This window comes from Onychomys torridus, chromosome 5 (assembly GCF_903995425.1).
Source record: "Onychomys torridus chromosome 5, mOncTor1.1, whole genome shotgun sequence".
Classification (NCBI taxonomy): Eukaryota; Metazoa; Chordata; class Mammalia; order Rodentia; family Cricetidae; genus Onychomys; species Onychomys torridus.
This window is the reverse complement of record NC_050447.1, coordinates 62,897,324-62,909,968: the sequence shown is the minus strand read 5'-3', so window position 1 is coordinate 62,909,968 and position 12,645 is coordinate 62,897,324. Positions and strand designations below refer to the sequence as shown.

Below are 12,645 nucleotides of genomic sequence, written 5' to 3'. Positions count from 1 at the left end.
ATTTAATGTTACAAAGAAATGTTTTAAAAATGCTTAAAATGTGTGTAAGTTTAACCCATGGAATGAAATTGGAATTGAATGTATCACTATCAGGCCTGTTATGGAGACTCATGACCATAACCCAACACTTTAGGAGGCTGAGGCAGGAAGAGTGCAATGAACTTGTGGTCATTCTAGTCTATAATAGGTTTCAGACCAGCCAAGACTACAGATAGAGACTATATGTCTTATAAAACAAGCAAAACAAACAAACACACAGAATCAGAAGATGAAGAAGGAAGAGGGCAAAAAGGAAAAAAAAAACAGAAAATATAAACACTTTTGTACTAAGATTTTTTTTTTACATTCATTTATGTATTTGGGGGATGGTAAGTATTTGTGTATATGTCACAGTGAACATGTGGTGGTTAAAAGATTTTTGTTTGGTCAGTTCTTTCCTTCTATCACAGGGGACTCAGGAATCAAAGGGATTGGAGATAAGACCTTTTAACCACTGATCCATCTTGCTAGGTCCATGATTAGATAAATTAATTGGTTTATATTCATTGCACGTAGTGAGGAATTTCAGATACATCTTCATAAATATGCCACACATTTTGAGCATATTCACCCTTCTTCCATTTCTTCCTCTACCCATGCATTAATCCCATTAATTGTTCCAGATTTACATGGTTAAATTTAGAACTTAGGTTGCAGGGAACAGTTGGAGAAGCAACATTTCTGAGGGGAGTGAGCTCTATATCCTACTTGATTGATGCAAAAATACTAGTTTTTACTATGGTGAGCCATCACTGGTTCCAGATGTGGAGCAGGAAATGGACACACTGAATTTTGATTACTAACTAGACTGTTAAAACAAAAATTCATAAGAATCCATAAGGGAAAGCAAAGAAACAGGTATGTGGACATGGCAATAGTGTCATTTATTTTTTTTAACTTTTTTTTATATATTTGTGTTTTAATTTTACACATCAGCCATGGGTTCCTCTGTCCTCCCCTCTCCCTCCCCTGCCTCCCTCCCCCCCAGCCCCTCCCCTCCATTCCCATTTCCTCCAGGGCCAAGACTCCCCTGGGGATTCATTTAAACCTGGTGGATTCAGTACAGGCAGGGCCAGTCCCCTCCTTCCAGGCTGAGCATGTGTCCCTGTGTAAGCCCAAGGTTCCAAACAGCCAGCTCATGTACTAAGGACAGGTCCTGGTCCCACAGCCTGGTTTGATATTAAAATGGAAAATAAGAAAACTTAGGGTAAATATTTACAGAAAAGGAAAATAAATGATAATAATGTGCAAAAAGAACTCCAGGCAACTAAGGAATTCTGAGAGTAGAAGAAATAGCCTTCCCCAGGGAGGGGCATGCAATCAATTATGTGGTACCAACTGATCAGTCCTGAAAACATATACATATACAAGTAACATTGTGCAGACTGAGAAGCCTATATTCATGAATGTATAAATATGTATGTGCAAACACACATACATATCTTTTTATAACAACAATGATTCAAAATAAAGGTAATGAACTGAATTTGAAAGAGGAAAAGGGGTACATGGGAGTGTAGCTAGAAGTTTTCCTGTGTCCCACCTGGCCCATGGTCAGGACAAATCTCTCTCATCTGCCATTTCTACAGCTGCTTGGACCCAAGTAAACACACAGAGTCTTATATTAATTAAAGCTGCTCAGCCATTAGCTCAGGCTAACTATTGACTAGCTCTTACACTTAAATTAACCCATAATTCTTATTTATGTTTAGCCACATGGCTTGGTAGCTTTTCTCAGTTCTGCCTTCACATGGAAGAAAAGGAAGGGGAAAAAAGAGAAGATAAACATGTAAAGAGGAAATTCAGAGTCCCCAGTCAATGGTAATTGTTATAGTAGCTTTCTTTCTCAAAATACTGATATTGAAAATTATAAAAGATTAGTCCTTCTTGTAGAAATAATTTTACTAGTTTGAATTTTTCAAAGATGCCTCAGGTAAGAAATGTTCACAGAGTAGTTAAAAGTGAAATAATGATTTCCAAACCACAAACATTGACAAATTAGACAAAAATCATTGATGGATTATCAAATATGACATGAAAATTGGTCATGAAACATATACCAAATATGTGTATGATTTAGGTCACTATTTATAATAAGGAAACTTTACCATTTACTTTAATGCTGCTAAAAATAACTCTGGAGACAAGGCATGCACAATGAATGTGCTATCATGCTTTCTTTAGTGGCAGAAATCAGAGAAATGGAAAGATGCTAGGGAATAAGATCATCTTAAAGCTTTGTTCTAAGTTTCTAATGTTACTATTGGCACCTGGCAATAGTAGAGAAAGAAAAGAATAAATGGGAAAGAATGGGGGCTGAGGATCCCCACCTGATTGCACACAAGCTTGTTCAGGCTTGTTCAGGATCATCTCCAGCTTCCTGCGGTTAAAGTTGGACACCCCAATGGAATTGGTCAGTCCTGCATCCTTACACTTCTCCATGGCCTAGACAGAAAGAATATGCCAAAATATAAACTACTATCAATGGAAGACTATAATGTTAGAAACAACACTGTAAGAAAATGAAAATGAAACTTCTTGGCATTACTCCTTAGGAAAAATGAAAGAGTAAGGAAAATGATAGTGTCAACCATTAAGAGGACCGTGAGCTATCCTTAGTCAATTAGACTCTTTGTCATCATTTTCGTCAAACCTTCCCTTCATTTCTATTATATCACTGTCATGCATGGTCCCCAATCCTAAGAAACAGGCCCTTATAAAAAACATTAGTTCTTACAACACAGAATGCACACCTCACTTGCACAAGTGGAGTTCTGACCATACTCTCCCTTTCTGTACTTCCCACTGTGCTCTCTAATCCAAATACTCACCTCCCAGGTGGCATGGAAATCCACTGTGTCAAATATGGCTTTGCCATTCTCATCTGTTGGAAGATAATTCTCTCCTGGCTGGAATAGAGACAAATGTTAAACTAATCTCTCAACAGTTACAGCTATTGAGAGCTATTCCTCACAATAGCAAAACTCTCTGATAAAGAGAGGGTTGTGAAAAGGACCTCCAGCAGATGGGTGGATCATATTTCATGTAATACTTACCTTGTGTTATGAATGTAGAGTTGCAAAGAATGAACACCATGGTTCTTTAAAAAATACATAATTAAATTTCAATAAAGAACTAATTTCTGGGTCCTTACACTATCTTCTTTGTCTTGTGTTTCTATCCAATGCTACCTTCACTTAGGAATTGGATAAGAATATGGTGGTGATCTCCACCAACAATAAACTCCATTTTTGGCAGATAGTAAACAAGAAATCTTCCCGATATTTCCCTGCTTGTGGGTGCTTCAAGCCTGGCAAGTGAACAAACGAGGAGACAAGGTTGTTGCATTTTGTTGTGTTGCTTTCTTTTGTGCTTGTTTGTTTGTTTGTTTGTTTGGTGTGTGTGTGTGTGTGTGTGTGTGTGTGTGTGTGTGTGTGTGTGAAGAAAATAAAAATCTAATGTGATTATCCCATCAACTCAATGTGGATGAACTCATGTCTATTTTGTTTATATATCTGAATGGAAATACTTGGAACATCATCACCTTGCTGAGCCCCAACACATGGAGAGGTCCTTAGTCTTACTGCAATTTGATATGCCATGTTTTGTTGATAATCACGAGAGGCCTGCCCTTTTCTAAAAGAAATGGAGGAGCAGTGAATTGGAAGGTGCGGGGCAGGAGGTTGTTGGTGGGGAGGGAATGGGATGAGAAGAGAGAGGTGAAACTGCAGTCAGGATGTCAAATAAAGAAATAGATTTAAAATTAAATTAAAAAATTAAAGAAAAAATATAGTCAGTACTCAGTATCATTGGTCATCAGGCAGTGCTCTTGATGGCTTCTTTTCATTCTTTCTACCTAACTGTGATAGAGAGAAACGGAAAGAAAAACTAGTGCCCTCAATAATCTGGGGATAAGTTCGTGGATCAGTCCTGATACAGAGTGCAGTCTGCCTTGTCCTCCCGCAAGGAATAGCTCTAGCCTGGTAAAATGGAGAAGCAGATTAGCCCCATAGTATCACATCAGAACTAAATGACTGCATATGCCATATCAACCCCACTTACCCAAGAAAAGCTCTCTATTTTGTTGAACCCTCATCCCCTTCTGCTACCATTACCACTTTAGGTGCATAGGTACCAAAACCCAGTACACTTAGTTTCACTGTCTGCTGTTTAGAATTCATGGCTTCTTGATCCTCCAACTGAGAAGTCACTATTTCTTCTTTCTTCATAGGACACCAAATAAAGGCTTGGCCCAGCCCCAGCTTTCTTGTAATGAGTAACCAGTGGGAAGGGAAAATAAATTTGGCAGGTGAACTGTGGATTGGGGAGGATGGAACAGGAGAGATCAGGTGAGGGGGAGGGAGGAAGAGAGAGTACTGGAAGAGATGACTGAAAAGGGGGGGCATTTGGGGGATGAGGTAAAAACCTAGTGTAATGGAAACTTCCTGGAATCTACAAGGGTGATCCTAACTAAGACTCCCAGTAACGGGAGATACGGAGACTGAACTGGCCATCTTCTGTAACCAGGCAAGTCTTCCAGTAGAGGGACTGGAACACCAACACACAATCTGTTGTACCTGCCAGATGTACTGGGGCAATGGTAGCTCAGAACTTGTGGGAGTGGCCAACGAATGATTGGTCAAATTTTAGGCAAAAGCCACAAGAGGTATCCCATGCCTGACATTGTCTGAATATCCAGGATCTGGAAGCTGGATGGCTCAGAGACCTAGGGTAGAATCAAACACCACCAAACAACAAAAAATTAATACAATGATTCCTAGTAATTTTCTGCTATACTCATAGATTAGGAAGCCAATCATCATCAGAGAGGCTGCCTCAGCAGTTGATGATAGCAAATACAGAGATCCACAGTCAAACATTAAGCAGAGCTAGGACACACAGCCAAAAACAGAGAGGAAGAAGTGTAGGACCCAGAGGGTCCAAACATACTAGAAGAACACAGTCCACACATAACCAACTAAGCAGAGCTCAAAGGGGTTCACAGAGGCTGAGGCAGCAACCAAGATATCTTCATGAGTCTGTACTAGGCCCTCTGCATACATGCCATGGTTATTTAGCTTGGAGTTTTTGTTGGACTCCTAACAATGAGAGTTGGGGTGTCCTGACTCATTTGTCTGCTTATGGAACCCTTCTCCTACTGAATTGCTTCATCCAGCCTTGATATAAGAGTTATCCATAGTCTTATTGCATCTTGTTATGCCATGTTCAGTTGATATCACTGGGATGCCTGCTCTTTTATGAAGGGAAACAGAGGAGCAGTGAATCTGGGAGAGAGGGGAGGAGGAGTTGCTGGCTACATCCTCAAAGAAAAGTGTCTGGCCTTCTCAGCACAGACATCAGCTATCAATAGCTCTTAGCTTGGGTGGAATCTCAAAAGTTCTTTGTCCCTCAGTTGTGGAATTATTAACTGGCTTGATCTTGTGCAGCTAACTGTAACTAATCCTCGTTCATGTATGCCACCACCATGTCCTATCCAGAGGACAGCATTTCCCAGAAATTCACCTCCTCCAGCTCACAATTTCTTTTTAATCCCTTTCTGATGGTGTTCCCTGAGCCTGAGGAAAGGGGAGGTGCTTATTCTCAGCATTTGAATGGTTATGAATCTCTGTATTAAACCTCTACTTGCTGCAATAAAAAAGCTTCTCAGACCTAGATAGGAAGTAGCACAAATCTATAAACATAAGCATAAAGGTAGCATCACATCATAACTATTGAGAAAAACAAAGTCAGTAGATGTTCATCTAGGGCCTATAACTTCCTTAGCTGCATGTTTTGATTATGTTTATTGTACCAGGTATGAATTCCATCCCTGTGTGACAGCTTCAAAGACAATCAAGAAAGAGCCTGATTACTCCCCATAAACAGTATGACCACTTTTGTACCAGTGGACATATCTTGCCTGGCAGTATTGCAACATTCAGCATGCAGTACTTAATAACATTGACTATTTTCCTCCAGCCGCCTACATAGCACCTTCCAGCACTGTTAAAACTAGCTAGCTAGCAGAGAAAGAGTTCCATGGACAGTTCAAAACTAATTTCTCTATGTCCTAGAGCCGAAGCATATGGTGTATTCATTAATAGGGTCTTACCATCTAGTTATAGAGGAAAATGAGGAGAATGGCAACTCATAAGGATGTCAGTGTGCTAAGCATTGAGATTTTTGTTTAATGACCTGTGTCTTTATAGTTCACTACATGGGTTATCTCCGTTCAAATGCCTTTCTACTTTTTAATTATTCCTCTAATTAGCTTATGAACTAGTGGGTCTCTTACTATACACTTGATGTTGGTTATTATACTTCCTAACTTTCCTTTTCCTCAGTTGTCTTCTCTCTTTCCCAGTTAAATCTTTAACTTCCTGTATTCACCTTCTATCCTTTCATATGATGTATGTTCTTCTATTCTATTAGTATATTTTTATTTGTGCTGCAGAATTGTAACTCCAAAGTAACTTCTTTGTGCATAGTTCATTTTCGCTAACTGTTCCCCTGGCCCCTCTTTCTCCTTCCCCATTACTGTATTACATGCTCATATCTTTCTTCCCAAGTATTTCCTGTCTCTCATTTCACCTACATTCTGTCATTCTCCTATTAGTGAAATTATTAAGACCACTCCACGTAGTTAAAAGGGAGGTTTATTTTGTGGGGTAACTTACAAATGAAGGGGTAGGTTGCAGGGTCTGGCAAAGGTATAGCACAGTCCGGTGGTGTTCTCTGGAGAACTCTGCTGGGTCTACCTCCAGCGTCCAGGGTCCCGGAACCAAGATAGAGACCTCCTCTCGATTCTTGGTCTTCTGCTTCCTCCTCCGCCCTGCCTTGTGGGTGTGACCATTACCGAAGCCTCAAAGGGGGTTGGAACTTCCAGGCCAATGCTGGGATGGCTATCCACTACATCCTCCCTCCCTAAATACATACTTCTGACAGTGAACTTGCTAGTTTCTTAGTTTCCACATAAACTCTAGGTTAAACACACAAAACAAAAGATTTTAAACTAGGGCCCACCAGAGAGACATAGCAGCAGCATTGTCTTTTGTGGCCTGGGTGGCTTCATTTAGTACAATTTTCTCCAGTTCTATCAATTTACTTGAAATTTTATAATTTCATTATATTGTACCAGAAAAACTGATATACACTCAGCAAAATGATAGGATATAAAGTAACATTAAAAAAATCAGTAATCTTCCCATGACAAAACTACTGGAAAAGAATTCAGGGAAGCAATCCCATTCACAACACACACACACACACACACACACACACACACACACACACACACATTCATGCACACACGTGCAAACATCTATGAATAAACCTAACCAAGGAGAAGGTTTCTGCAATGAACACATTAAGACACTGAAAAAAACTGAGGGAGACATCATAATATGGAAAGACCTCCCTTGTTCATGGATTGGAGGAGTTAATATTATGAAATGGCTATTCTAATAAAAGCAGGAATGCAATGCAATGCAAACCTCATTAAAATATAAGGACTTTTTTTTTCATGTTCGTTGAGAATAACAGTCTCCAAATTTTGATAGTAGTACAAGTGCCAACAATAGACAAAGCTATCTTAAACAGAAAGAATACTGTTGGACATATCACCATACCTGATTTGGTTTCAAATTGTGCTACTAACAAAAATGACATGATACTGACACAAAATTACACACAAAGAATAGAGGGCCCAGATATAATTCCATGTAACTGCAGCTACCAATTTTTTTGTAAAGATGCCAAAAACATATATTGGAGAAAAGACAGCATCTTCAACAAGTGCTGCTTAGAAAACAGGATTTCAGCTTCTAAAACATGAAGCTACATCCTTACCTCTCACCTTGGCCAAAATCAATTACAAAGTGACCAGAGACCCCAATATAGGACCTGATACTCTGAAACTGTAAGAGTATAGGAGTAGGGGATAAATTTTAACTTATAGTCAAGATAACAATTTTCCAAATAAGACTCCAATTAGCTTGAGGGAAAAGACGAACAATTGACAAATGGAATCTCATAAAACTAAAAGGCCTCTATACAGCAAACAATACTGTCAAATGAAGCAATAGTCCATAGAACTGGAGAAAATCTATAGTAGTTAAACATATGACAAAGGATTGGTGTCTAGAAATAACAACAACAGCAACAAAACAAGAAAACAAACTGCCCAAATGGAACTGAAAAGGAAGTTCTCAAAAGAAAAACTATGATTGGCAGTAAACGTTTTTTAATGTGTTCAACTTTAAAACTACTTTAAGGTTCCCTCTTACCTTGCTTAGAATGGCCATCATGAATAACAGAAGACGTAGTAAATGCTGACTTGGATGTGGCAAAAAGAGAACCCCTATATATTGTTGGTTGGAGTGAATAAGTATATTAGACCTTGTCCTCTGGGCATGACAAGATCAATGCCCCTGAACACAGCAGCAACTGTGATCAACTGCAAAAGACCTGATTGAACAATACTGGGCCTTTTAACATCCAGTTACAGAGTTACCAGTCTCTGGAGGGAGAAAAGGATTTTAATTTAAAAAATTCCTACACAATATATTTTAATCATATTATTTCTTCTCTTCCAATTACTCCCAGATATCCTCTTTACCTGTCTATCCATCCAACTTCCTGATCTCTCTCAGAAAAGAGAAGTCAAAAAACAAAACAAGCAAACAAGCAAAACTAAATTAAAACAAAAGAAACAAAATAAAACCAAATAAAAGAAAGAACACACACACACACACACACACACACACACAAATACACACATACTCAAACACAAATACACACATACACACACAAAACACACACACAGGTACACACACAGATACACACAAATACACACACACACACACACACACACACACGCACACACACACACACACACAAATGTAATGTGTTTTGGGCTGACTAACTACATCTGCGCATAGAGTCTGCTGGCCTGGAGTTTGATTGATGTACCCAGTGACACTCCATAGAAGAAAACTGATTTGCCCTTTCTCAAAAGATAACAACTGCAAACAGCTTCTTGGTTAGGTATAGAAATTATTCCATGTTGTGAGATGTCATTCTGTATGCTATGAATATATATTGCTCTGATAAATAAATAATTGGTTGATAAATAAAGCTCTGATTGGCCAGCAGTCAGGCAGGAAGTATAGACGGGCAAGCAGATGAGGAGAATTCTGGAAAGAGGAAGGCTGAGTCAGGAGTCACCAGCCACACAAAGGAAGCAAGATGACAAGGCAGAACAGAGAAAAGGTACCAAGCCATGTGGCTAAACATTGATAAGAATTATGGGTTAATTTAAGTGTAAGAGCTAATTAGTAATAAGCCTGAGCTAATGGCCAAACAGTTATAATTAATATAAGTCTCTGTGTGCTTACTTGAGGGACACCAGTGGGAGAGATTTGTCCCTACCTCCAGCCAGCCAGGATACAGAAAAATTTCCAACTATAATTCCACTTCCTCTTCTCAGTGCTGAAGCTTTTCTGGTTTGAATCTGTGTAGATCTTGTACATGCTATCATGGTCTCTGTGAGTTTATATGTGCATCACCTCTGCTGTGTGAGAAAACACTGCTTTCTTGGAGTCACCTATCACCAATGGATATTGTAATCTTTCTTCTTCATCTTTCACATAGATCTGGGTCTCTATGTTAATTACCATCTACTAAAAATATAAGCTTCTCTGATAAGAATTCAGTGATACACTGATCTATGAGTATAGCAATATGCCATTAGGAGTCATTTTATTGCTGTCTTCCTTTAGCAGAATAATCATAGATTCCCACCCCCAGGACCTAGGACCTATCTAGTTGCAGGTTCTTGTCCACTTTCACAGTGCCAAGCATGGACTATATCTCATAGAGTGGACCTTAAATCCAATTATTAAAAAGTAATTGATTATTTCCATAACATCTGTGCCATCATTGTACCAATATATCTTGCAGGCAGGCCACTGGTTTGTAGCTGGATGATATTGATACTTTTCCTCTCTGGTAGCACACAAAGTACTTTCTAGTACCCTGAAGGCTAGTCTGTAAGGGTGAAGTTTCTGGTTGGGCACAAGTTTGATTTGTTCATGTTTAATGAATAATTTATGTCTTCAGCTAAAGGGATATTCTTTTAATAGTAAAAAATTATTAAATTTTTATGTGTCTGTCTTTGATCTCCTCCTCAAAGGAAATTCTCTTTGCAACAGATAAAGATCACTATATAAAACTGCAACCAAAACTAAGAATTATGGATACCAATAACAATGGACACATCTACAAAACACATCTGCACCTAAAGCTCAGGAACGTTGAAGAATATGAGGTAGAGACTTCAAAAGCCAGAGTATCATGGAGTTTACTATGAGATTGTATCTCTTAGTAATGTCAGAAGCTAATCCCATAAAGTCTCACCAACATGACTGCCTAAACATGAGCTGAACAAGAATGACACCAACAGACATGTTGAACTGGACAGAGAAAAGCTCATGGGGCCTTAAACCTACACAAAGATCTATAGGTGACTTAGGAAAGCTGGGAGAGTAAAAGTTTGTCTTCCCCAGGGAAAGTCACACAATTGTTTATTCAGTGACAACTTGTATATATATACATATGTATACAAGTAGCATTATATAGACAGAGAAGGTTTTATTTAAGAATATATATGTATGCAATAACAATTAATAAAAATAAGACATGAATTTAAAGGAGAGTTGGCAGAAATATATTGGAGGGTTTAGAGCAGCAGGTCTTAACCTGTGGGTAGTGACACCTAGGAGGTTGAATGACCCTTTCACAGGGGTCATCTAAGACCATCAGAAAACACAGATATTTAAGTTACAGTTCATAACAATAGCAACATTAAAGTTATGAAATAGCAACAAAAATAATTTTATGCTTTGGGTCACCACAACATGAGCACCTGTTTTAAAGGGTCACAGCATTAGAATGGTTAAGAACCACTTGTTCAGAGGGAGGTAAAGCGAAAGACACACAGCCACACTAACATATCCCTGCATTTGATTTTTAAAACATATGGAAATTGTTTTTCTACAAGAAAAGCTATTGAAATAATTTTCTAAGATTTTCACTGGAGTATGCAAAGACACTCTTGCAATAGAGAGCAAGTATACACAAATTACCCTGCTTATGAAAACAGTTCAGGGGCAGCCTCTGGCCTTATCTGGAAGAAAAAGTTAAGGCTCAAAGTTCCTAGATTCTAAAGCAGTAAGATTAATGACAGGCCCATGGACAGTCAGGTGACACTAAGCTCAATTAACTCTCTCCTCAACAATCATTAACTCTGCATGAAAGAACTAAATATAGTTATATAACTACGGTAATTTATTAAGATTTCTTTATTCTTGAGAAGTTTATACATATATACAATGAAATATAAGAAAATCAGCCAGGAGAGATGGCTCAGAGGTTAAGAGCATGACTGCTCTTCAAGAGGTCTTGAGTTCAATTCCCAGCAACTACATGGTGGCTCACAACCATCTGTAATGAGATCTGGCACCCTCTTCTGTGGACATAATAAATAAATGATAAAAAATGTTTTTTAAAAAAGGAAAATCTATCTACCATTTTCCCCTACAATTCCCTTTATATCTCCCTCAACATGTCACCAATCCATCTTCATGTCCTTTCTTCTTATATACAACCCACTAAGTCCAATTAGTGCTGCCAAAATAGGCCATCCACTTGAGCCTGGCAATCAACAAGTAAGTGGCCACATCCATTTTTTAAAAAGTATTTTCCCCTTCCTCCAGCAACCTTCAACTTCAAATAGCCCTCAGTAAGGGGAGGGACTGGATATTTGTCCTATGTCCACCAGAATGTCAGCCGCTTGGTCAGAGGTAGATATTATGTGAGAGGATTTCAGAGACAGTCAGTTTCTGTGATTTTTTTTCTAAATGGACTCAAATGTTTCAACACATAAGTACAGTCTGCTGTTAAGTCACAGCTATTGTAATCATGAACTAATTACAGTCAAATCTAAAGCTCTGAGATGTAAATTAGGATCATGTTTTGAAATTCTGTTGGTTCGCTAAGGAACAAAACTGTAAAATGAACATATGCTTTTCAGTCATTTTAAGAAGGTTAGAATCTTTCTTTTTAGCATGAAATTACAACAATGACCCTGAATCCCATCTTCCTCTCCTGACCTTCCTAGGTGAAAGCCCCTCAGTAGTTCACCAAGGCTGACGCTGTATTGCTGAACAAACCATAACATAACTTTACATCATTTTGCCCAATATTGAAGTTCTGTCACATATCTTTTGTAAATATCCTTTGGATATTTCCTAATGTCTTAATGAAGTGAAGAATAGAAACTAGTCTCTTGACATAGCTTGGTGGCTGCAGATGATACAGGAAGACATTTACTTCCAGTCTAGTGAATTCTCCACTTTACCCTCTTCCTTTCAGAGGACCAGCAATAAATACATTTATTGTTTAAGTCTACCACATAGTTAGAAGGAATAAGAATTCACATATACATTTATCAAATTCTATTTCCCTATCATGAAGTTATTGTGTATATTCACACAAATTCCCCACAGATGAAAGTGGCAATACCCTTAAAAATTCTAAATAGCCCAC

General features: G+C 38.4%; 1 protein-coding gene across 3 annotated transcripts in view; it reads right to left on the bottom strand.

The window, feature by feature from the left end:
- LOC118584099 (estradiol 17 beta-dehydrogenase 5-like) overlaps positions 1-12,645 on the bottom strand; it is a 37,337-nt gene that overhangs the window by 2,152 nt on the left and 22,540 nt on the right. Inside the window, exons 9-10 of one of the 3 annotated variants that reach the window (XM_036188079.1) lie at positions 2,871-2,948; positions 2,410-2,484 (exon numbers count right to left, since the gene is read on the bottom strand). The exons of the other annotated variants lie outside the window; for them this stretch is intronic. Of the exons in view, the coding sequence (XP_036043972.1) occupies positions 2,454-2,484; positions 2,871-2,948 (109 nt within the window). The 3' untranslated portion in view covers positions 2,410-2,453. Of the gene's footprint in view, positions 1-2,409; positions 2,485-2,870; positions 2,949-12,645 lie in introns of those variants that run through there. 3 annotated transcript variants of the gene reach the window in all.